This window comes from Thunnus maccoyii, chromosome 6 (assembly GCF_910596095.1).
Source record: "Thunnus maccoyii chromosome 6, fThuMac1.1, whole genome shotgun sequence".
Taxonomy (NCBI): domain Eukaryota; kingdom Metazoa; phylum Chordata; class Actinopteri; order Scombriformes; family Scombridae; genus Thunnus; species Thunnus maccoyii.
In genome coordinates, this window is record NC_056538.1 from 14320781 (window position 1) to 14345341 (window position 24561).

The following is a 24561-nucleotide window of genomic DNA, read 5'->3' on the forward strand; positions in this document are numbered from 1 at the left end:
GAAATTAAAGACAAATGTGCTTATTCTCGACAGCCAATCGAAGCAGAATTGCCTCTAAAAAATACACACACATCTCAAGCTTATCAGTAGTGGGAAAAGTGAGAAAAATTGCTGGATACGACGCATTTAGCCTTGAAGTTTTAAAAAAGTCCACCCCCGCTGCCAGGATCGAGTTAGTTTGACCCGGCATGGCGTAAAGTTTCCTTCCGCATTGTGAACAGTGTGAAGCTGACACAGAGGAGCGAGGCGAAGGTAAGCAGTGGATTAATTTCACCTTGATTGTTATCACATCGAGTTTAAGTCCGTGGCAGTCCGCAGGAGTTACAGGTTAGCAAAAAAAGACTCGCACGGTGGACTAAAATCTTCAAACACGGAGGAAATGTTCAGCTTTAGTTCAACATTAGCTTGACAGAAGTGCCGACTCCGGTGCGAGTTACGCAAACTGAGGCTAACTTATATCTGCTGTTAGTTTTCTCGGCGTGTGTATCTCAAAATACGTTGTTTTGGACATACCATGTTTTAGACAACATTATTGTGTTTCTAAACTAACTAGTTTTCTTCCACGGTGTCATGCTTTCAGCCAATATTGCCACGGCCCAGGGAATAGTCAGGGCCCTAAATCCATTCCCGCCGGCTATCTTTGTAATTTTTAATTATTTTATGCGTCATTTTATTAACGGGCAACATATTTTTATTCATTGACTCATTGAGTGACTTAATTCCACTGGTTAATGTACAAGACTAAACTGAATGACACAAAAACCGCTGGTAACTAGTGCCACCTCCTTGACTGTTACACAATTATTTGTTTTAAAAGTAGAAGAGTTGAATTTCGAGGATGAACTCCAGTGAACTCCGTCCATGTCAGATTCATTGATTAGTGCCCTTTTTAAAGCTTCTTTCATTTGACTTAAATGGCAACTATACACTGTGTGCCCTTTTAGTCAGTCTGGTCAGATCAGGGAGTGCATTAGTCATTGATTAGTAGATGGGTTAATATGACTGTACTCACTCAGTCCTAACATATAATAAATTATCGAGGATAAAAATATTAAAGCTAAAAGCTTATCTCCAATGTGATCCTTTAAAGGAAAGAGGGGGTAGGATGGCAGATATTCAAGTCAGGCAAGACCGACTAAAACATGTGCAATAACAAGACACACAGTCAAACTAACCAACAGATAGAGATGAGCAATTAATGGAATTTTTTCTCAAAATTACATTATGACATACTGCAATTTTCAAATTGCAGAAGGCACAATATTTGTTAAAGGCAAAATGTGCATTAAAATACCATTTCAAATTAAATATTGTCGTGCTGCAGAGATGTCCTGCCTACACATCGTATTCTAAACATCTTTGTTTTTGGTACAGATCCCCACAAAAACCAATGAAAATAAGAATAATGATGTATAAATTAGCATTCCTTCTGATATCCGTCTGATATCGCAGTTGCAATATCAGTCAAAATAGTCGCAACTAGATAGCTTTTCAAAATTGTTCAGCCCTACCAACAGACAGGCAAAAACAGAAGAATCACACAACAAGCAAAACAAACTCATGATTGTCTTTCCATCAACTATTTATTTACTAAAAGTTTAAAACCTGCTGTTGCTTCAGGGAACTATGGGAACCGTTCTAGAGAACTGCAGCATTGTATAAAAATAATCACATGCAACTGTGTTTTTCATCAAATTCCTCATAATCCCTCATAATTCACTGTTGATAATTTTGCCTGCAGGACTCTTGAATCTGAAAGGAATGATGTTTGTTAAGAGACCTGAATAGCTGAGGTGAACTTTCCTCAACAGCCAAGCTCTTCTCAAGAAAAATTTCACTTCTTTTGACAGATATTTTTCATCTTTTATGTTTGTAATGTCTTTCAAAGGGCACACAACACTGTGTGTGAAATCTACAAGAGAGAAAATATAATTACTGAATTAATAAGTAGCTATTAAAATAATTACTGAAAGTTGCCTGGGTTGCTTTTTAGTGTACCTGTAGCTATTAATGTTTATGACGTTAATTGTGTTTTCAGTTGCTTCGGTGTTAATTGACCCTGCTGGGAGATCACTAAGCAAAGAGGTTGGTGTGGAAAGTACATAGCAACAAACAGAAGACACTGATGCTTGGTATGTGACACAGTTTGTCCTGTTCTCAACTTGTTGCTTGTTTCCCCAAAATGATCGGACTTAACATGAGTTGGCAGTTTGTTTGATAAACATACCTAAAACTAATATTTCTGTATATGTGATTTGATAAAGATATAGCTCTCAGTATAACCCAGTAACAGGCATGAAGTTGAATCAACACCTCTCTAAAAAAGTTTAAACAAAAGCTGATCATAACCATCATGACGGCAGGGTTTATTGCAGTTTTAGAGTGTTGAGTTTCAGCCAGGTGTGCTTAAGTAACTGACAGTTACGTGTATTTGTGTTGCTGCTGTTAGAGCCTCCAGGATTTTGTTATAGCTGCCAATATTGCTGCTAAATCTCCTCCAACCTCACTGTCAGTGGTTTAAAACGGCGTTGTTTTGCCTTTCGAAATCATCAACAGTTAATTATGAGGAAATTGGATGAATGACACAGTTGGGTGTGATTATTAGAAACCTTTGATTACTTAATTGGCTGCTGACACGCTGGTAAAACTGCTGTGTAGCTACTGTCAAATAAATACATATAATAAATAATAAATACAAGTTTTGTGACGTGATATGAAATGCTTGTTTTAGTGATGTCTGAATGTAACGCACATTGCCTGAATGAACTTACTGGATAGTTTAATAATGTTTTTATCTGTCTTAAGTGTTATACCTCATGAGGTCAGTGTGACGTCTGTACTTAGGGGTATTGGCTCACAGATACATCTGTACAGTGAGTCAGCAGACCAGTAGTGTGTGTGTTTACAGGTAGCTAAGAAAAAAAAAAAACTCCAATCATACTGTTCTGTAGTTGTAGACTAGCCAGCTTATAGGATTAGAGAAAACCTGATCTACATGTTTTCTCTCCATGAACAAAATTGAAACATGAGAGCTCAGAACACGAAGTCCTCTCGTGCACAGTGTGAAAAGAGCTGCCGATACATTGCAAAAGTTTCCTCAGGTATCGAGAGCAGTGGGCTACAATGTCGTTGTATGTAAAGCCAATTGTCCAATAATGCTTTCACAAAAGCAGTCATTGTATGGTATAGCATGTAGAATATGGCTCACATCTGTTAGTGATCATATTGCTCTGTGCAGTAGCTTAACCAGTTTTATGCCAGAGTCTCCGGTTTTGTTAAATTAGGAATTAATAGCTAATAGCTGAGAACTGAAACAGATTTTAAATTACAGATTTTAAATTACAGCTCATTGTCCCTTTGATTTATACTGAACACATTCATCACAAATTGTGTAAAATAGACAAAAGCAGTAAAGGGCACATGTACTCTAAACTGTAGGGCTGTAACTAATGATTGTCGTAGAAATAAATCTGGTGGGTAGTTTTTATTTTAATCTTTCTTTTCATTATCGATTAATCTGCAGATTAATTTCTTGATTAATAGATTAATTGTTTTGTCAATAAAATGTCTGTAAATATTGAAAAATGACCATTATAAATGACCCACAGCCCATGTTGACGTCCTCAGATGTCTTTTTTTTTTGTCTGACCAACTGTCCAAAACACAAAGATACCCAGTTTACTATTATGTTTGACAAAGAAAAGTATCAAATTCACAGATTTGAGAAGCTGGAATCAGCAAATGTTTGGTAATTTTGCTTTAAAAAAGACCAAAACGACAATTCAATTATCAAAATAGTTGCAGATTAATTTCGTTGATCAACTAATCGATTAATCAACTAATCAATGCGACTCTATAGAAAAGAAAAATAAATGTCCATCCCCAGAGTCAAAACTGATGAAAGCAAACTGCTAATTTAGACTAACAGTCCAAAAACTCAAAGGGTTTATTATACAATGATATGAGGCGCTGCTAATATCTGCTATATTTACTTATAAAATAACGCATCATCAAATTATTACATTAGATTAATTTTCTGTCAAGTAATCGATTTAATCATATGTGTTTCATAACTATTGAAGCGTTTGCTTTTTTTTGCTTGTGAGACTGGTCTAACAGCATTGTTCTTTCCCAATGTAGAGTGTCAACATGGCAGATATGGACCCTGAGACCACCACCCACACCGAGCCCATGGTGGACGAAGAGGAGCCTCTTTTCAGCAACCTGGACCTCTTCCTCTTCTCCCTGATTGTCGGCCTCGTCATTTATTGGTTCATGTCCCGCAAGAAGCCTGAGCCCATCCCTGAATTCAAGAAGCTAGATACACCGTGAGTACACCCATCAGAGTTTTAACTGATCAAATCTTTTTACAGATTTTAGCTTCCATAAAGAGTAATTTATGCTTCTTATCTTTTCACACACAAGTTGAAATGTTGGCTTTTAAACACTTATTTTTACTTCACTTTCATGCACTATGGTAACAATAAAATGAAGCATTTTTATACCATACTTATGTAAAACAGTTGTTGGAAAGAGTCATCCTCCTCTGCATTACATTACCCTCCTTTTGTGAAGTGCTAGCTCTGGTCAGCCATATTGTAAACATTATACAGTACATACATGTTGATGCGTACTTAACCAGCGCATCCAGACAGCTGGACATCCGAAGTTTGTCTTCAGGTATTTGAATCATAATCTCAGAATCTCATAGGTAAGGGTTGCCTTGCTCTTGGCCTTGTCCTTGACTTGCAATCTGTGGCACTTCTTATTTAATCAGTAACCGGTCATGATGTAATCTATCAATCTATGGAGGCACCATATTTACTTTGGTACACAGATAATTTGTGACCCTCAAATTGTAAAAGAGTGACTCTGCGTTTAGCTTTTGTCCCAACATTAACAACGTGAGTCATGTATGTAAGTCATTATACACACATTAGGGCTACTGAAAAAAAGCTTCTTATCACCTCCACTTGGCAAACATGACTTGAACTCTTGCCAGGCCAAGCTCTTGAGTAAACGCTCATTGGGGTTGGGGTTAGTTGGAGGCATTTAAAAGTGGGAATTAGTGTTTTAAATCCACAAGTGACATCATACATGTATTTTGCTATCAAAAAAAAAAAAATTAAATCTAAAGCCATAATCAGTTTTTCTTTTGAGATCCAGTCACTGCTACAGACGGTGTGTGTAAAACCTATAAGATATGACGTTTTTGAGTAAAAATGACATCACTTACTTTTTTAACCATTGTTTTCTTTCATTGTCATTGGACATTGCATATAGGTAGCTCAGTGATCTGATTGCGTCTTTGTACTAACCTGCAGCTAGAAAGAAACAAAAATTCTCCAAATCCATCAAATTCTGCATACAAGTTGTTTCTGTAAAGCCCTTGAAGCAAGTGTGTGAGAGTGCACGGCTTAAAGCTCTTGTAAATGTTCCACTAGGAGCGACCTTTGTTTTCTCTCTCTCTCTCTCTGTCTCTCTCTCTCTCTCATGTCAATGCCTGCAAGCTTCCCCTGCCCTCTTCCCTCTCCTCATCACTTATCAGTGGATTGATAGAGGCTTGGCTCGTTTTCAGGAGGCTCTCCTTCCACCGGCCACATTTTTTTTTTTTTTGTCCCTCCCCAAACCACAACACAATTTCTTTGGTCACCGGAGTAAAGCCACAGGCCAGTAGCAGCCATGCTCACTGTGTGGCTGAGGTCTCGCATGGTTGTGTGAATGGAGATAGTGTTGAGCTAGGAAGATCCTGGCCATTTGTGTGAAAACAGGAGGTTGGCAAGGAGGAGGAGGTGGGGGGGGGGGGGCCCCCCAGGGAACATGTTTTGCTTTGGGAAGAGTGTGTATCTGTAGAGGGCGGGAATACAGGAAGAGAACAGAGCAACACAAGCGCCAAGCTGGTCTCCCCTCCCCTTAAAGGGAGCAGTGATTACTAACTGTTATGAAGGGGGCGTAGTCTTCCATGTCTTTCCTGTGCTTTTGTTTTTGGCCCTGAACCCATTTTGAAAGTTCCCTGGAGAGCGAACGAGGAGGGCGAGCCAAGCTCCTTTTGTGAGTCCTCTCCAAAGGTGGAAAGTTGAGGCAAAAGACAAGAAACCCTTTCTTTGCCCTGAGTTACTTTTTTTTTTTTTTCATTCTTCTTTCCCCACTCCCCTGTTTTTCTTTTTAGTGTGTGTGCGGGCTGAGCTGCTCTGCCATTGGAGTAGGACCATGTCACAAATGGAATCCTTTTATGATAAATGAGGTTGCCATAGCAATGACATTCCCCTCTCTCCTCCAGTGAGATGGGGGCGGGGGGACACTTCAGAAAAACTACCATTCACAGCCCCCCCGCCCCCCCTCCTTCTCTACACCCCACAACCCTTCAATGGTCCACTGAGGAGTTGCTCTGATAACTGGCCAAATTCTCAGAATGGATCTTGTAGACTTTTTCGTTCCTAACACCTTTCAGACCGGAGAGGAAAAGGGGGCGGGGATGAGGGGGGTGTGGGGTGGGGGGGGGAGGCATTTTCAGACCCAGAGTGTTTCAGTGTGTGTTTGTGTGAGTCAAAAGTGTGGGTCTGTAGCTCGGCTACATTTTATGGGAAAGTCAGTTTCCCACCATTGTGTCCTCAGCGGTTGCCAGACACTGACAGGGCTTGTAGGCTGCTGTGTGCTCTCTGTGTGTGTGTGTGTGTGTGTGTGTGTGTGTGTGTGTGTGTGTGTGTGTGTGTGTGTGTGTGTGTGTGAGTTAGAGGAACAGACGCTGCTGGTTTCAGAGAGCAGCACAGGAAGAGGCAGAGTTCAGATCGTGCTGGAGCCTCTGAGGTGAAGGCAAGGCAGCTCTTAAAAACCTGTGAGCGCCTTTCTGGACTGGTTTTTATTTTTCCGTCTTGTGGTTGTGGAGTGTTGACGTCCCGCTTTTGATATTGAGCGTGGCGGTTCCCGGCGTGGCCTAGCCAGTGGTGCTAGTGGCAGCGGTGAGCTACAGGGCTTCATGCCATGGGCTGTGTCTTCTCCCTGCCAGAGGACAGGAGAGATGCTGCCGAGAGGTCAGTAAAGTGTTTGTTTTATTGCTCCTTGTGAGGCACAGCGAGAGATTTATTTTAATGATGCTTGCTTGACATTGTCGTAAACATTTCTCACCAGACGTTGTTTAATCCTGATGTTTAGTTTGATAGCTCACACCAGATTTAGTAGTTTTTGAATGACACCTTTTGTAAGTTATTTGTAAGTGTTAGTCGCTGGTTTCTATGAAAGACTGGCAAAGAAATGGTTTCAAAAGCTACCCAATGTTCCCATTATGTTAACAGATGGTGATAAAATCAGCTCGTCTACAAAAAAAATTTGATTATTGCGTCCTCTGTTTTCTTTTTCTTTTTTTCTTTCTCTACAAGCTCCTCAAACACTGTTAGTCAGTCACTGCGTTTCCTGCCTTCCTCCTGATTTAATCAGTAAACATGGCATTATGTTTCATTTCCATTTTTATTGGGGTCTTTAAATGGAAAACACGTCTCTTGATTGTAGCATCATAAGATCACGTGCATGTGTGTGAATGAGCCTGTGTTACAGAACAAGACCAAACCAACTTGTTTGAAAAGTTTTAGTTCCTGGATGGATGAATGAATGGAAACTTCTTTTTGACCGTATATATACAGATGATGAGCTCTGAACAGTTTGGACTAAACTGTAATTGTTCAAACGATGAGTCAACGCCAGCATGCACGGGTTTGTTTTCATGTGGGGTTCAAGACGTCGCTGAAAGGAAAAGATGTTAAAGCTCAGGGGCCAATTTTGCTGAACTGGATAAGAGTAAAGTGCAACATCTGCAAAACATGGATTTCAGTCAATGGGCTTGTGTTAGCAATGCAAGACCTTTTGAAATGACTTTTTTAAAGCTGCATGCTGCATCCCAACAGGCTACTTGGCCTTTAATTACCTGCATTAGTTTAACTAAAATCTGATATGAAAATCTAATGTTATTAAAGTCAAGCCGCCAGCCGTAGCAGAGGACTTTATTACGGTTTTATGAAATGGCTGAAGTATGCCGAAATGTCTGTCTTTTGTGTTCAGCCATGTAATTTAATAAAAAGAGATTTGAGAATGTTTTTTGACTTTTGTTTCAGGAATGCCAACAAAAACGTATGATTGGCTCACCTCTACAGTAATGTTGGTCCGTTTTGGACAGTAACTAGTAGATCCACAACACTAGTGATGTGTCATCAGCTATGATTTGTTCCCTTTTTGTTTTTTCCTTTAAATGTATGTTCTTCCTATTAGAACTTTGTACTCTACTGAGATATAAAAAAGTAAGCCAACCAGTTTTCAGTTAGGGAACTGACCAAGTAGTAATTACAAATTCTGTTTGAACAGTTGTTAATGAAATTGCACTTGATAAAATTCTAATCAATGAACGTATCTAGATATTAGCACACGATGCTAACGAAATGTCTCAGAATTTCACTAAAGATTGCTGTTAATTTAGAGTTAAAAAGTTGGGGAAGTTTATCAAATATTGTGTCTATTTCTTCATCTAATGTTGATGTTGTTTAATGTCTCACATGCTCAAGATACCTGTATTTGTTGTGACAGTATTCAGATACTGCAAGTTATTTAGTAAAATGGCTTGTTTTCTAATGATACACAGAAAAATCCTCCCTGTTAAGTGGCTGCGGAGCCGATGAGGCTGTCTGAGCTGATGATGACCGTTTAGACAGATCCTGTTAAATCTGTCAGGAATGCTTGAGCTAGAGGGCAAAGGCTTGCTTTTAAATTTCAATCAGGAATTCACTTCAGACTACAATCCGTATAAACCACGGGGGCCAGTTTTTATGGCGTGTTCGGCATCAGTCCCACATGCCTGCACTCTGCCCACTGCTGTTCTCTTGATGGGTTCCTTAGGTTGTAAATTTTGGGACTAAAATGTGTGTTTAAGACAATATAGAGTCAGATACAAGTGGTGTTTAATGCGTTTACACCTCATATAGACAACTGGTGCAGTTAAGACAAAAAGAGCACAGTAAAATCTATCTCTGGAAACAGAAAATATATTAATCTTGCATACTATTTCTGCTTGTAGTCATTTGTAGTCTTTTTATTTGCAGACAGAATTGCAGCTGTCCACTCAGGCCTTTGATGCTGAATGGAGCGGCATTGCCTTTTTTATTTGGTGTGATAATAGATTTTGCATCTTGTGTCCCTTTTTTTTTTTTTAACCAACACTGTTTGTACATGTTGTTTTGATCTGTTCTCTCATCCATTAATTCCTGGAAACATGAATCAAGCTTTTAAATTACCGTCAGGTATAAACTGTAGTGATTACATATCTACCACTTGACTCTCTGTAATAGTGAAAGTTTCGTAATCTCTGCTTACGCTCAGTACGTGCTTGCATGTTTGTACATGAGTATGACTAATACTTGCAGGCTGCAGAGTCACTGCTCTGCTACTTCCTGTTACATGAGGATAACTCTAACAATGACTAGACAAATTGTCGCCCAGCAGTTGGAGCCACACATTTGTTCAGATGTTATTTAAAAGTCTGTTCACATTATAATTTGTTGTCTGGCTGAAATCAATAAAACAATATTGATAAGAGGGTTTTTCAGATATCATTGTCTATCAAAATATGGCAAATGTGTGCAAACCACATCAAACAATCAAAACTGATGTTTAATGTAATGAAGCAGGTAGAGCTGCAATGATTAGTCAATCAATCGATTAGTTAGTTGACTAAAAGTTCCTTTGAAAAAAACCCCACGTTTTTCCCGCTTACCTCTAGTCAGTGTTCTCATGCAGTTAGTTTCAGTTTTATGCAAAGGCAGATATATCAGTAAACTGAAACCATCTACATGGCTAGATACCCTTAAGAGTAAATGTTAGATTTTTGTGATTTGGATAAACTGACCCTCTAAGTTCTGCTTATTACGCAATGTGTGGTTATCGGTGTTGTGTTTATATTTCTCTAGTCAACTATTAAATAATTTGTCAACTGTTTTTGATAATTGATTAATCTTTTGAATTCATTTTTTTAAGGAAATGATGTCCACATTCTCTGATTTCAGCTTCTCAGCTGTGAATATTTTCTGGTTTCTTTAGTTCTCTATGACAGTAAACTGAATATCTTTGGGTTGTGAACTGTCGGTCGAGACAGAACAAGACGTTTGAGAACATTGTCTTGGGCTTTGGAAAACAGTGATAGAGATTTTTCACCATTTTCAGACATTGTATGGACCAAACAACTAATCGACTAATGGATAAAATAATTGACAGATTAATGGATGATGGAAATATTTGTTAGTTGCAGCTCTAGAACCAGTTTCAGCGTTGTGCACCAGCAAGCCAAAACTTAACATGTAACACAAAAGCTCTTGTTTTGAGCTGAACTGCTTAAAATCAGAAGAAATTTGATATACCACAACATGATCACATGACCAAACAATGCAGTTTCCCTGAAAGCCAGTAAACAATAATGCTGACTTATTACCCAGTTCTCTGTTGTTTGGTTTGGTAGTGTTTTACCTAAAATGATTCAGATGTCAAGCTTGGTGTTTACCTACACTGTCGGACTATTAGCTGCCTCAGTCTCACTGGTCTATACTCTTTTCTCACCTTTGCTTTATAAATAAGAAGCAAATCCTTTTTATTGGCCTAACTTTAAGTGCCCAACTCTTCACTGTTTGGTTCAAGGTAGAATCTGCAATCTCTAGGAAAACAGAAAGGTCACGTCAGCACCAAAAGTCAGGATGGGAGCCTGCAATCCATCATGAACTTATTGACAGGTCACTAAAAACAAAGACTGACACTAAACCCAGCAGGAAAACAGGCCTATCCAATTTCCAATTATGATTGAGGGACACAAAAAAGTCTGATTTTTTTTTTTTTTTTTTAATCATTAAGTCAAATTATTAAAGAAATGATAAAGAGAACTTCTGCTTTCTGCTCTCAACCCTGCGGCTATTTCAGTTATGAATGTTCGTTATCTATTATGTCAAAGAGCAACTTTTACTCTCCATTTGAATTTATGTAAACAGTAAGATATATTTTTGAAGAAATTCTGTCACCACTGTTGACCAGTAGCTTGTTGTTAATCACAGTATTATGTTCTTTATGTTTAATTATTCTGATTACAGTTACTTAACAAGTCAAATCTGGTATTTTTCTCCCCCAGAACACCCACTACGAGAGAGACAAGTTTCATCGAGAAAATGAAGAAAACGGTAAGTGATGTTGCTTTCAACAAGCAATGTGTTTTTCCCCCAGTTAACTTCACCCTTTTCATCACTTCTGTTTCAGTCGTGTTTTGTATCAACTTTTTTTTATTTTTCCAACAAAGATACACTGTCCAGGAGCAGTTTTGTTGTTGCTGCTGTTCCAAAACATTACTCAGTGTTAAGAAATCATTTTTGAAGAGTGTGAACCATTTGGACTGACAGATACGTTGTTACATGAAGTTAATGTTGTGTCCCCGATCCAACTTGAAGATGTTTTACCTGTTTGGAAACCTGTTTTATCTGCAAGTCGAAGTACCTCAGTACCTCGACAGCCTGCAGCCCATAGTTGAAAAGATCTACATCCAGTAAAATACTAAAATTGAGTTTTCCTGCTTTTTGGCTCAGTGAATCAGGAATATGGTGTGTATAACAGTCTCCCTGCTAATGCGACTACATGCAGTTCTAGTTTTAGACCGACTGAAGACTGTTTTGACTTTGATGGTCCTCTGTTTCAAGCCAACCCTGGGAAAAGACTTTGGTTTTGAATCATGTGGTTTTGCAGCAAATAGTTCAGATACCATGATGGTGGCAGAAAAGAACTTTGGCCCCCAAGGCTATTTGATTTAGTCGTTGGTTTTCTTTGTTATGAATTATCATGGCAACACTGCAGGCAAGTATTTCATGATTCTCACTAATGTGTGTACAGATGGACCTGTTTTTTTATGTAAAGATAAGATATGCATTGTGGAAAAGCATATCTAAAAAATGTAGGTTTGTTGTAATGTGCCTCTGCTTGGAAATGAAGAATAGATTAACTGCATCTGTTGTGAGTTATATAAAACAGCCTCCAGACATGAGAGACGGCTTAGCTATAATTATAATTGTGGAAAGAAGTTTTTACATTCACCATGTAAATGCTTTTCTGTTAATTTATTACCAGGGCAAGAACATCATTGTTTTCTACGGCTCCCAGACGGGCACAGCGGAGGAATTTGCCAACAGACTGTCCAAAGACGCTCAGCGCTACGGCATGAAAGGAATGTCTGCCGATCCAGAGGAATACGACATGGTAATTTGCATCAGTGGAACAACATACAAATCACAAAAATAAGATTAACACAGGTCCTTCTCATTCTTTCATATGATATTTAGTATAATTACCAGAGAGTTATGTGTCATTAAAAATAGTGTCACTGCAGTGCAGGAAAAGCAGTCATCCACTTTAGTGGCAATTGTTCTGAATAATTCAATAATCTGATTCTTTGTTCAGACATGAGACTATAATTAGTTTGATTATGAACAGTTTGTAATAACTGCCAGGGTAATGTGATTCTCTAGCTAAATAAAGTCCAGGTAAGTGAGTCCATAAAGATCCAAGGACAGCACATGCTCAAATCATTTGTGTGTGCTATTTTAGTCATGATAATGCAAAGTACACAATGTTATGATCTCTGGTGTCTTCAATAATGTGTTGAAACACTGTAATGAGAATAGGCATAAATAATATACACTGGTTTGTTGGTTATAAGTAAAACCTCAATGCTCACTGTCTGTGGTGCTGGTGTCCCCTTCTGCAGGGTGAAATGTCCCGTCTGTCTGAGATCAATAACTCCCTCGCCATATTTTGCATGGCCACCTATGGTGAAGGAGACCCAACAGATAACGCCCAGGACTTCTATGACTGGCTGCAGGAAAATGATGATGAAGACCTCTCTGGACTAAACTACACGGTGAGTCTTTATTCTCTGCAAGTGTATACGTAAAAGATTTTTTCTTAAAATACTTCAGAAACAGTAATTGTACAAGAATATGCCTTTTTCACAGCAGACATTTTGACTCGTCATAGTAGGAAATGTCCCAGTACACAATGACAGTTAGGCGGCGTGCACAATACCAGCACCTTGAAACTGAAACAGCTAAAGAGATTTCAGTCATGATCCATTTAATTATTTACAACTGTGCTTTACCTACTGTGACATATTTCGAAATGTCTTCTGCAAGAAAGGCCTCTTGTGTTGGTGACGGCAGTTGAATCAACTTTAGAAGTTAGATGGCGCATTTGGTCGCTCATGAAATTATGTATGTATGTATATATGTATGTATGTATGTATATATATATATATATGTGTGTGTGTGTGTGTCTGTGTGATTGAGCTTTAATGCATGTAAACTCTAGTTAAATGTGATAAGTTATAATGATTTAAGCTAGTTGATCCCAGATTAGCTCTAATAGAGTGGTGAATATACATATGTACCTACATTTTTAAAATATGCACATTTACTGTATAGTTTCTGTTTTACTCACTGCCTACACTCCTTCACCACACTGCTGGAAAGATCATTTAGCTCTTAAAGAATGCAAATGATTTCCCTTTGAGATTTTTTAGAGGTAAAGTTACATGGAAATTTGAATAGCGAGTTTGGACTGGTGGGATATACAGGCTGGATTTGCATTACTCCAGTAATAAACGAATTGATATGAGTCTCCTCCTTTTTAAATTCAAATTTTGTTCACTATTGCTGTTCCCAAACTTGTTTTTTTGTTTTTTTTCCTTCTCGTATGAGTCACGCCATGTCAGTTTGCATGTCTGTCTTATTGATATTCAGCGTTTCGCTAGCATGAGCTGCGTTGGGCTTTGTGTGCATCCTGAAAGAAAAGGCTTTGTGCGTTGTCATGTCTGGTCTGTCTCTGCTTGTGTGATTGTGTCATTGTTGGGGTGCAGCGCCCCTGGCCTAATTTGAGTGAAGAGCTGAACTGTGGGAAATCTAGTTAAATTCTTGGGCACAGTCACGTCCTTCACTCCGTATTTAATCCATTGTCTGTCTTTTAATAATTCAAATTCATTAAGTACTCTCATTTCCAGTTAGCTGAAACATGACAAGACAGGCAATTAAACTAAGGCTGTTTTCTGATGAGTTTTGCCCTGGTCTGTCTACAGGTATTCGCTTTGGGCAACAAGACATATGAACACTACAATGCAATGGGAAAATATGTCGACAAAAGGCTGGAAGAACTTGGGGCAAAGCGCATCTATGACCTTGGTTTGGGAGATGATGATGGCAAGTAAGTGACCCATCAATCCTCTGAGCCAAAAAAGAAATGATGACTTTCCATTTTTCACTGAAATTTACGCAAGAAATGTTGAAATCTAATGAGCTGTGAATTTTAATGATTTATGCCCCTCAGAGGATCAACCATTTGCATCTTGAATCTCCTAAAGGAGTTTTCTTGTGAAAAAACAAAAGTTAAAAACTTATCTTTTTCTTAATTTGTTTCACTTGAAAGTAAAAAAAAGGATCATCATTACTGCAAAATGTATGTGGTTGTCATTGTTAATGAGAAGTCTTAGTCGACCTTTGGTTGAATGAGTCAATCTGCTGTCTCACCTGACTCTCCTGGTTTTGTCTTTCAGTCTGGAAGAGGATTTCGTTTCATGGAGAGAGCAGTTCTGGCCGGCCGTCTGCGAGCACTTCGGAGTGGAAGCCTTAGGAGATGAATCAAGGTTTATTGATGATCTTTGCTTCTTTTTTTATCATCTAGATGTTTACTCTTCAATTATATTTGGTATAATCAGTTATAAATTGTTGCATTTTACTCTTAATCATTTTTACCAGCTCTTTTATCCCAAAAAGTTCCTTGTGTGAGGATCCTGAAGGGAACATTAAATGAAAGGGGACTGCGTAATGATGTGTACTGTCAAATAATATACATTATTGTCACTGTCAAATGAAAGGCTGTTTCTATTAATGCCAACATTTCACAGCCATAATTTGAGATTCACAGCTGTTTCCTTAGTAGAATTTCCTACAGCACTTAGAGGAGTATGAACTCCTACTTCAGTTGAACTTAAAACTTGAAAACTTGTGTTGTCACAGGTTTTAAATGCAGCACAACCCAAACTCTTTTTTTAAACAAGCATATCTTGACTAAGACTTATGATGTTAACATTATATCTGAATCATAGTAAACTCCACCCATCTGTGTATGACATAAACAAATGCCAATAATCATGTGTAGGAGTTTTTTTTAACCCAGGTTGGCTTATGTCATTCTTTAAAAAAAATCAGAAACAAGTGTGACATCATTCTAACATCTATTTTAGTTCTCTGTGGTGTATGAAGAGGTTAACTTTAAGCTGTTTCCTCACACAGCATACGGCAGTATGAGCTGAAGGAGCACACCGACATCAACATGAACAAAGTGTACACAGGCGAGATTGGCCGTCTGAAGAGTTTTGAGGTCCAAAAGCCGTAAGTACTGCACCAGAGACAACATTCACTACCAGAAATCATTCTTCACTGTGATGCTGTCTGCTCAGCCATCACTCACATTTCACCTACATTTATAACCAGCTGCAAAGTTTACCAAAGGTCATTTTGTAAAAATGAAGCTTTCTGCCCCCTAGTGGATGTAGAAAACACATTTTCACAGCCTTCCTTTAACCGAACCTTAAAGGCATACTCTGCAGGATTTGTCAGTTGGTGTTTGTAAACACAACATTCAAAGTTGGCCCCTCCTCTCCGGCTCAACGACACCAGAGCAAGATAGAGTGAGAGAGAGAGCAGTGGTGGTCGGGTAAGCTAGAGAGTGAATGAAGAGAGAGTGGCGATGGCGAGAACAAAGCAGTGAATCAGATAAATAAAACATTACTTTCTTATTATTTCACTGCAGTTTAGGGCTGTTGGAACGAATTTTAGGAGTCTTATAATTCAAATAGTAAAAAAATGATACAAATCAAATGCTGAAATTACTGTTCGAATGTGTTTTGTTTTTTTGTTTTTTAATTTTATAAATGTGTTGGCTAACATTAGCGGAGTGAGACGTCTGTCCTCCCTCCTGTTTGGGCTTGCAATACACTGATGGAAACCCCACATCTGATGAATCACAATATCTCTTTTAATGTGCTAACGTAACATCACAATCATCAGAAATGGCAGAAAGCAATGCACCCATGGAGATCAGCACTCCTGATCAATGGACTTGCAGTGCATCGAGACCCAAATAACACATCACGTATTGATGTAAATAAGCGCATGCTGATGTGGTTTTATTTATATTTCACATAAGTGTGTAGTTTAATTACTATGATCCAGTACGATGAAAGCTTATTTAATATTTATATTTTAGCTAACGTTACTCATTTGGTGGACAGAACGTATAACAACCATTGGTAATGCATAAGCCTGTGTATGCGGAATTTGCTGGATTTGGTGTGAATGCAGCTGAAGCGCACGCTTCATCCTGTCCGCTGTGGCCGGTGTGTGTGTGTGTGTGTGTGTGTGTGTGTGTGTGTGTGTGTGTGTGTGTGTGTGTGTGTGTGTGTGTGTGTGTGTGTGTGTGTGTGTGTGTGCGTGCGTGCGTGTGGCTCAGCCCCGCCCTCAGTCAAACAGACACACAGAGAGCAGAGGAGAGAGACAGAGACAGCGATGTAACTTGGTTGCTACGCTATGAGTCCCAACCTCACACTCTGCATCCTATTATTGGCTTGAGGCTACACACCCACTACCCAAAGGCTGACGCCCAGAAACGTGCCGAACATAACAAAATAATGAGAAAATACAGGCTGAGGGCAGAGTCTGTGTAGATAAATACACTCCTAGTGGATCATAAGTGATGATTGAGAGGGATTATTTTTGTTTTTTTTTTAGGAAAATCCTGCATAGTTTACCCTTAAACAAGTCCTTAATGTATTGAGGAATAGATCTTAGTTCTTTTTTTTTATTCAAGTTGGATTTTACATGTTTTTGTGATTATATTCAGCCCTGTGTAATTTTACATTTAAGTGATGTTCTTTTATTTACAGGCCCTTTGATTCAAAAAACCCTTTCCTGGCACCAGTCACTGTCAACCGCAAACTCAACAAAAGTGGTGATAGGCATCTTATGCATCTTGAAGTAGACATAACAGGCTCCAAGATCAGGTGAGAACGGTTGGATTCATCCAGTTAATTTCTGATTTAATGTTGATTTTATCACTGTATTGTTTTCATTTTTCTAACGCCATAAGACCAGATTGAACACTCTGATTCTTCTTCCATTTTAAAACTTCATGAATACAGGTCAAAGTCTAAATGTGTCACATTGTCTGATTTCAGATATGAGTCAGGAGACCATGTCGCTGTTTTCCCCACAAATGACTCGGCGTTGGTGAACAAGCTTGGGCAAATCCTTGGAGTGGACCTTGATGTTGTTATCTCTCTCAACAACCTTGATGGTATGGCATTGAAAGCACCTTGACTTTACTAGTTCGTCCCTCACACGTCTCACGAAATCCTCCCACGATATCTACACTTGCAGTATCAGCTCGCGTATTGCGCATGACATGCATGTTGTTAAATTACTGCAACTCAAGCGTTATTGCTGTAATATAAAGTGCTGACTTTTGTTAATAATGAAATTAATTTAATGGATCACAAAGGTCATCGGATGTACTTTGTAATACAACTAATAATTAAGACTACTCCTGTTCAGTGTTCATCAGCATAAATACATCAATATAAAGAACACAATCTGCTGATTTAGTCACTTAATAATCTCCTGCACGGAGGTGTATTGTGTTAATGTTCTTAACAGATATGCAAAGTATTGATGGGAACAGAATGATATGCCAATAAACAAACCTGTCTATGACTAGATGGTTTTTATGAATGTTGGTGATGGTGAGAAGCAAAAGTCACTCTACACAGTAAATCTGCAATTTTTGTATTATCAGTAGTAGTAGCAGTGGTAGTATATTGATATTTGAACAACTGATACACATTTCTAAAATTTGATGAACATTTATAACATAAGTGTTGAGATGCCAGAAAAATCTTTTCATTTTATTTTTCAGAGGAGTCCAACAAGAAACACCCTTTCCCCTGCCCAACCACCTACCGCACAGCCCTGACTCACTACCTGGACATCACACATCCTCCTCGCACCAACGTCCTCTACGAGCTGGCACAGTACGCTTCTGACCCCAAAGACCAGGAGAATATGCGCAAGATGGCCTCCTCTTCCCCCGAGGGCAAGGTCAGTGACGGGTGGTGAACGGTCACTGGTGGTGTTAAGACAGATGGTTTAACCCTGAAGTGAAAGTTAACAGCTGTGGTTATATGTCACCCATGTCTGAATAAATTTAAGTTAACCGGACCTATGACGTATACCGATTCATGTACTGTAATTTCCAATTGTTAGACTTAATGTTGTCGTCTTTTCATTGGTGTTTCACTACAGGGGCTCTACCAGAGTTGGGTGTTGGATGTCAATAGAAACATCCTCGCCATTCTGGAGGATATGCCTTCCTTGAGGCCTCCCATTGACCACCTGTGTGAGCTGCTGCCTCGTCTCCAGGCTCGCTATTACTCTATCGCCTCCTCCTCAAAGGTAATTGTTTAAATCGCTAAGGAAGGACAGAGTTTTAACATTTTTGCAAATATTTTTTGATATGGATATTGTCTTGACATACTCAAATCTGTTTGTTCTTAGAGTTAAAGCAGAGTAACAATCAGTAACTGTCCTCGGTTTTGTAGGTTCACCCTAACAGCATCCACATCTGTGCCGTGGTGGTAGAATATAAGACCAAGACTGGCCGCATCAACAAGGGAGTGGCCACCAACTGGCTGAAGAACAAACTGGTCACTGACAACGGCCACAAGTCCACTGTTCCTATGTACATCCGCAAGTCCCAGTTCCGCCTACCCTTCAAATCCACCATCCCAGTGATCATGATCGGCCCTGGGACAGGAATTGCTCCCTTCATGGGCTTTATCCAGGAGAGGGGCTGGCTCAAACAACAAGGTATTTAAAGACACTGTGGGCCACGATGTGTGTGTTGTTGTTGTTTGTCTGACCTTTTACAACCTTATGTCTCCACAAGGACAGAAAGATGAGGGAAGAGACCTCCAAACATGTTTGTCATTTCTGTCCTTCTGGTGTAGTGTGGTCTACACAAGTGCCCACAAAAATAGAGAAAGCTGAACTTTTTACCTTGTGCTCTTTTCAGATGGATACAAATAGTAATCAGTGCTTTAATAGTCAATTTTCAGTTATTAGCATTTTCTGTCACTAGCAAGTATGTAGCTAATAATTCACACATCAGAGAAACTTGTCAGGCATACAGTCGTACACAGTTAAGTTACCTATATTTATTTGATTAGTTTGGTAGTTCATAAATGTTATTTAAAGTTCTTACAATAAATAAAACAGTTATTCCTGATAGAAACATCTCTTTAACAATTCAATGAATCAATCAAACATCATTTAATATTTTCATACAGGTTAGTGCAATTCAAAGTGCTTCACAGGTGACTGACAAGATAATAATAGGACAGAACAGTAAAACAAATTGACACTAGTGCACACAAGAAATAACAATTCTGAAAATGTAATAAAAAACAATAAAATAGATTTAAATAATAATAATGAAACAGTAAAATAAAAACTAGATAAAATATTTTTTTTTAAAAAACAAAAAAACAATGACAAATAAAATTCTTAAGAGGGAAGACAGACACTGTCAGTCTGAATAAAGTATTAATCTTCACACAGCCAACAAATACAAATGGGATGATTAATATATGATATATAAGTGTGATCATTGTGTGTGCAGCTGTGACAGACAATTACTTGATTATATTAGATTACAATTTCAAAAGTGGAAGAGCTCAAATGCAGTAATCAATAGCAAGTCCAAAAAGTAATCAACACATTGTTTTTGTTCCCGTACAGGAAAGGAGGTCGGAGAGACGGTGATGTTTTTCGGCTGCAGGTATAAGAATGAGGACTTTATCTACCAGGAGGAGCTGGAGGAGGCAGAGAGGAATGGAGTTCTATCAAAGCTGTTCGTTGCCTTCTCAAGAGACCAGGAGCAAAAGGTATGCTCGTCTACCTCACTGCTGTTAGTATCCCTTACCATCAAAGTCAAATCTGCTGGGATTAGAATATACTTTGGTATCTGTTGGCAGTAATCATTGAAGAGTCACCTTAGGTACAAAAGTTTTTGCTGGAATCTTCTTATCACTAGATTTTTTTAGGAGATGTTGAATCTCAATTGTTGTAGGCGCTGACTGGTTAATCATACAGTATATGGGAACAAAAAATGGTTATCTTTACGTTATTTAAAGGAATAATTAAATGCCTTGTTCAGTTTTGATATACAGCGCATTGAGCTTATTGGAAAAACGGTGTATTTTATATGTCTGTGTTGATGTGATGTTTATGTGCGTATGGACCTTTTTAATCATTTATGTGTGCTAAACATGCATAAAGAATCGCTGCAACTACAACAATGTTTTCTGTTCTGCTCTATAAAATAAAGGTGTACGTGCAACACCTCCTGAAGACGCATAAGGAGCACATCTGGAAGCTGGTTCACTCAGAAAATGCTCATATCTACATCTGCGGGTAATTAATATGTTTGATTCATTCATTTATTCATTTTCCGAAGTAGTGCTCGTTTATTTTTTTATAGTTGTAAATAATCAACAAATAATCTTTGTGCCAACTGTCTGAAATAATGTTAAATTCAACCATTTGATAAAAATAAACTCTTTAGTGTGTTGGCATCTCCTAGTGGGGTGATAAGTGGTTTCACTGATGGTTCATATACTGGTGTTATTTAAGAATCAAATGCAAAGAAGTTTCACCATGACTGAGGTGAACATTGTTATTGGTTTATTTTAGTTCTTTTTAATTAAAAAGTAGAATCACCCTGCAGCAATCTAAACTGATCCATTTCCTACCATAGGGATGCGAAAAACATGGCGAAGGACGTGCAGACGGCCTTCCACGAGATCGCAGAAGAACTGGGAGGCTTGACACGCACCCAGGCCACAGATTACATCAAGAAACTGATGACCAAGGGACGCTACTCACAAGATGTCTGGAGTTAAAGAGCCTCAAAACCCAGCTTCACTCACGCTACTCAAGTGGTTGTTTTTAATTTTTATTTTTTATTTTTACTGTATGTCTTTTATCAGGACTGAATATAAAAACATTTAACACTTCATACTCACCCTGGTTCATGAAGAAGATCATGAGGCAGACCCTACCTCAGCAGGTTTTGTTTAGAAACCCATTCAGCAATCTCAAAGTATATTTCCTACTTATGTATACTACATTATGTATCAGGACCACCAGCTTGTACGCTCTGGGGTCTTCACTTGAGCCGTGGTCCAAGACCAAAAGTACATTTAGCCAGTCTGGATCACAGGACGTGGAAAGAGTCTTTGGTATAAATGAATGAATCGGTGTAATTGGGTGTTTTACTGCAAATCTGGATGCTCTGGGATTAGATTTAGCTGATTAGATTAAGAAACCCACTGGCTCAAAATTCCTTAATGAATCATGTAGGTTTACTAGAAAAAAGAAGCACAAAAGAGTCATCGTCTCAGATTTTCACATTTTTTACTGCTGAGTCAAACAGTTCGGCTGTCATCAAAACTGATGGCAACTCTGAGTAGACAATCCATCAGTTTTGTGGGAGAGGGACTCATTGATCCCAACCTGTGGTTGTACATATTATAATTCCACTGTGAACATGAAGAGTTCAGATGAAACAATGGAAGCTCATTCAATTTGCCATCTTGAGATGTTTGTAACTTTGAACCAGTTGGTTTTAACCGTTTGTAGACTTAACCCCAGAGCAAATAACCCTGCATAATACTGTATGTCTCAGTGATACATTGAGCGTTGTGTGTCCATGTTGCAGGCAGTTTTCAGTATGAACATTCAGAGAAGCTTTAGACATGAAAGGGTGCTGACATTGAACTAGTTTCTCTCAGAGCTGATCTAGTAGTACTTTTGAATGTACTTAAAATACATTAAAATGTTTCAGAAAATGTGTAAAACGTCTGTGAGGAAACTGGTGTAACAAACTGGCATCATAGGTACAATATATGTTTACCTTTGTATTTTGACAAGGGATTTTGCCTTTTATGCATAAGTTGCTGTTCATTTTAAATCGGTAACCTTTTGAGAGGCACAAAGTGATGCAAAGGGGGAAAAACATTTATTGAAATAAACGATTATGTATTTTATTTCCCATAAGCCTGCCGCTAAACATAATCAAAATGAATCTATAGGTACCCTGATATTTTTGTAAAATGTTTAAACATTAGACTTGCATCCAGATCTGGCCTTCCAAATGGCATTTTATTTTATATGCATTTGACAGCAGAGGAATATTAAATGAGTTGGTCATGTGACAGTAACACTCAGACATATGACAGCCACCTCTGTTTGGCAATTTTATATGTATATATTTTTTTATTGTCCAGTAACATATGCATCACTACACAGAGAAGATGACCAGACATATCAAAACATTTTTTGTGTGTCTCCTAACATTTTGTCTGTCAGTGCTCATCTCAGTGTGTTTTTTTGTGAATACGAGGAGTTTGAAGAGTTCAGCCAACCTGTTAAAGAGCAGCCTGTGCCTTTTTAACACTGCCTTATGCGTTAGGTTAGGATTAAAATTATGATACTTGTCTTGTTAACAGTTTTTTTTTTCTTTCCCTGCTGAAAGTTTCATAGAAAGTCTAATTAATCTGAGACACTTTACCCAGCGTTGTCACTTTTTCTCATTCCATTTTATGATGTGATTATTTGATTGTATCAAGGCATGCATTTTTTTCAATGAATAAATTTGGAATAATTTGTCAGGTTGATGTCTGTCTTGTGATGAAATAAGGTTACATTTTGTGAGAATTGTTTGGATACAGTAGTCTTTTTTTGTTGAGAATATTAATAAAACACTGTAAAACAAAAGTAAGCAGTGCAGGTGTTCAACAGCTTGCACGCTATAAAACACAACCTATATTGTGCAAATTGCAGTGAAACACACTTGGGTCACACTGTTATCTGCCATTTGTTACCAATTCCAACTTCACAGCACCATCACTAATATTAATGAGGCTGTAATGTTGACAGATAAATATTACATAGTAGTGTTTTAATTGAATACACAGCTGCTCTTCTAATGAGATACTTACAGTGACTACACCAGCAGCTTGTCCCAAGAGGCAGATATACTGACTTATTGAATTATCTACTATAGTCTGAGTAAAAACAAGAATACCTTCAAATCTGTTACAAGAGCTAATTTTAAAAGAGCTGTTCTGGATCATAAGAAGTCATTGTATATGAAGATATATTTTTATAAAATGTTAACATTTTGTGGGTCCAGAGATTTATAGAAATCTGACCCTGGTGGTTATGAAATGATCAGAATCAACTTTATTGGCCAAGTGTGTTTACACATACAAGTAATTTGACTCTGGTTTTCTAGTGGCTCTCTATGTGATAACAGTCATAACGTAGGCTTGTTTATTACAAATGTATAATTACAAATTTTATACTTTGTGTGGCCTCTTATGTGGAGAATTGTGTTTTACAAGTTAGAATTGTTAAAAACACAATAAAGTGTAAAAAAAAAAAAAAAAAAAAAAAACCCACCAAAAAACAGGTTTTTCTTGCTGTAATCATTCCTCCTGTTCATATTGACCATTAGAAGGTCTCATAATGCACTCACAATGTAAGTGATGGGGGACAAAAATCCACAAAACTCCTTCTGTGCAAAACTGTATTTAAAAGTTTATCTGAAGCTAATATGAAGCTTCAGTCATTCAAATCTTTTAATAGCCAGTATGAACATGATGATTACAGTGAGGAAAACCTCTTTTACTGTTAATATGGGCACCTGACTGTTGTTTTAAGACAGACTTGAAAAATTGTGAACCTGTCCTTTGATGAAACTTATGAACAACTTTCACATATAAAAAATCAATATGGCTTGAAGATCAAATGTTAGAGACAGAGAATATATTTGACCTCCCCCTGTGTACTGGCAACTTTCATGTAGATACTGTATTTGCTTTAAGTTGCCTAAAAACTTCTTTCTTCTTCTGTTGTTAATGAAATGAACACAAGGTTGTTGCTGTACATCTGTATCTCTGTTCTGATGCTTCACTTCAGCTGCAGTTTTAGGGAGTGGAAGAATATTTCCAGTGGAAGTATAATAAATGTGGGGTGTTGTCTGTTAATACTTGGTGTACTCAGGCTGTATAGTAATATTTAGGGAAGTGTATATTTTCTTTTTTTGGAAAAGCAGTTTTCTCCTGAACTCTTGGCTCATTAAACTGCCTGCTGCTTATGAGAGGAGCTGCTGTGACTGGTCTTAAGAAACACCATTTCCCACAAACCCCAGATTATCGCAGATTAAATGTTGACAGTTTGACACAATGTGACAGCAGGGCAGAGAGGACCGAACGGTGAGAGAGCGAGATTACAGACTATCAACATTAGCAGAGAGTCAGACACCAAGTTATGATAATGTAGGTACGTATGTTGCTATGGTGGAATATTTTCATGAGATCAGCATTTTTTT

At 38.2% G+C, this 24561-nt stretch overlaps 1 protein-coding gene across 4 annotated transcripts; it reads left to right on the forward strand.

The window, feature by feature from the left end:
- The first annotated feature begins 170 nt into the window (after window positions 1–170).
- porb (P450 (cytochrome) oxidoreductase b) lies at window positions 171–22837 on the forward strand. Of its 4 annotated transcripts, XM_042413347.1 has the most exons (17): window positions 195–252; window positions 2039–2132; window positions 4141–4328; window positions 11150–11198; window positions 12133–12261; window positions 12770–12922; window positions 14132–14256; window positions 14606–14695; window positions 15345–15443; window positions 16997–17113; window positions 17288–17406; window positions 18025–18206; window positions 18411–18560; window positions 18707–18974; window positions 19905–20050; window positions 20494–20579; window positions 20923–22837. In XM_042413347.1, exons 3-17 carry the CDS (start codon window positions 4150–4152, stop codon window positions 21065–21067), a joined length of 2037 nt encoding a protein of 678 aa, XP_042269281.1. In that variant the 5' UTR covers window positions 195–252; window positions 2039–2132; window positions 4141–4149; the 3' UTR covers window positions 21068–22837. The 4 variants fall into 4 exon arrangements, with proteins under 4 accessions (XP_042269282.1, XP_042269281.1, XP_042269283.1 ...); XM_042413348.1 differs by lacking the exon at window positions 2039–2132 and having other exon boundaries at window positions 171–252; XM_042413349.1 differs by lacking the exon at window positions 195–252 and having other exon boundaries at window positions 2048–2085.
- The last annotated feature ends 1724 nt before the right edge of the window (window positions 22838–24561 follow it).

Excerpts from the sequence above, each read along its gene's own strand:
- porb (XM_042413348.1), top strand. The coding sequence starts at position 4,150 with ATGGCAGATATGGACCCTGAGACCACCACCCACACCGAGCCCATGGTG. Across the intron at positions 14,257-14,605 it reads TTGGGAGATGATGATGGCAA|TCTGGAAGAGGATTTCGTTT; the intron begins GTAAGTGACCCA and ends TTTGTCTTTCAG. Across the intron at positions 14,696-15,344 it reads GCCTTAGGAGATGAATCAAG|CATACGGCAGTATGAGCTGA; the intron begins GTTTATTGATGA and ends TTCCTCACACAG.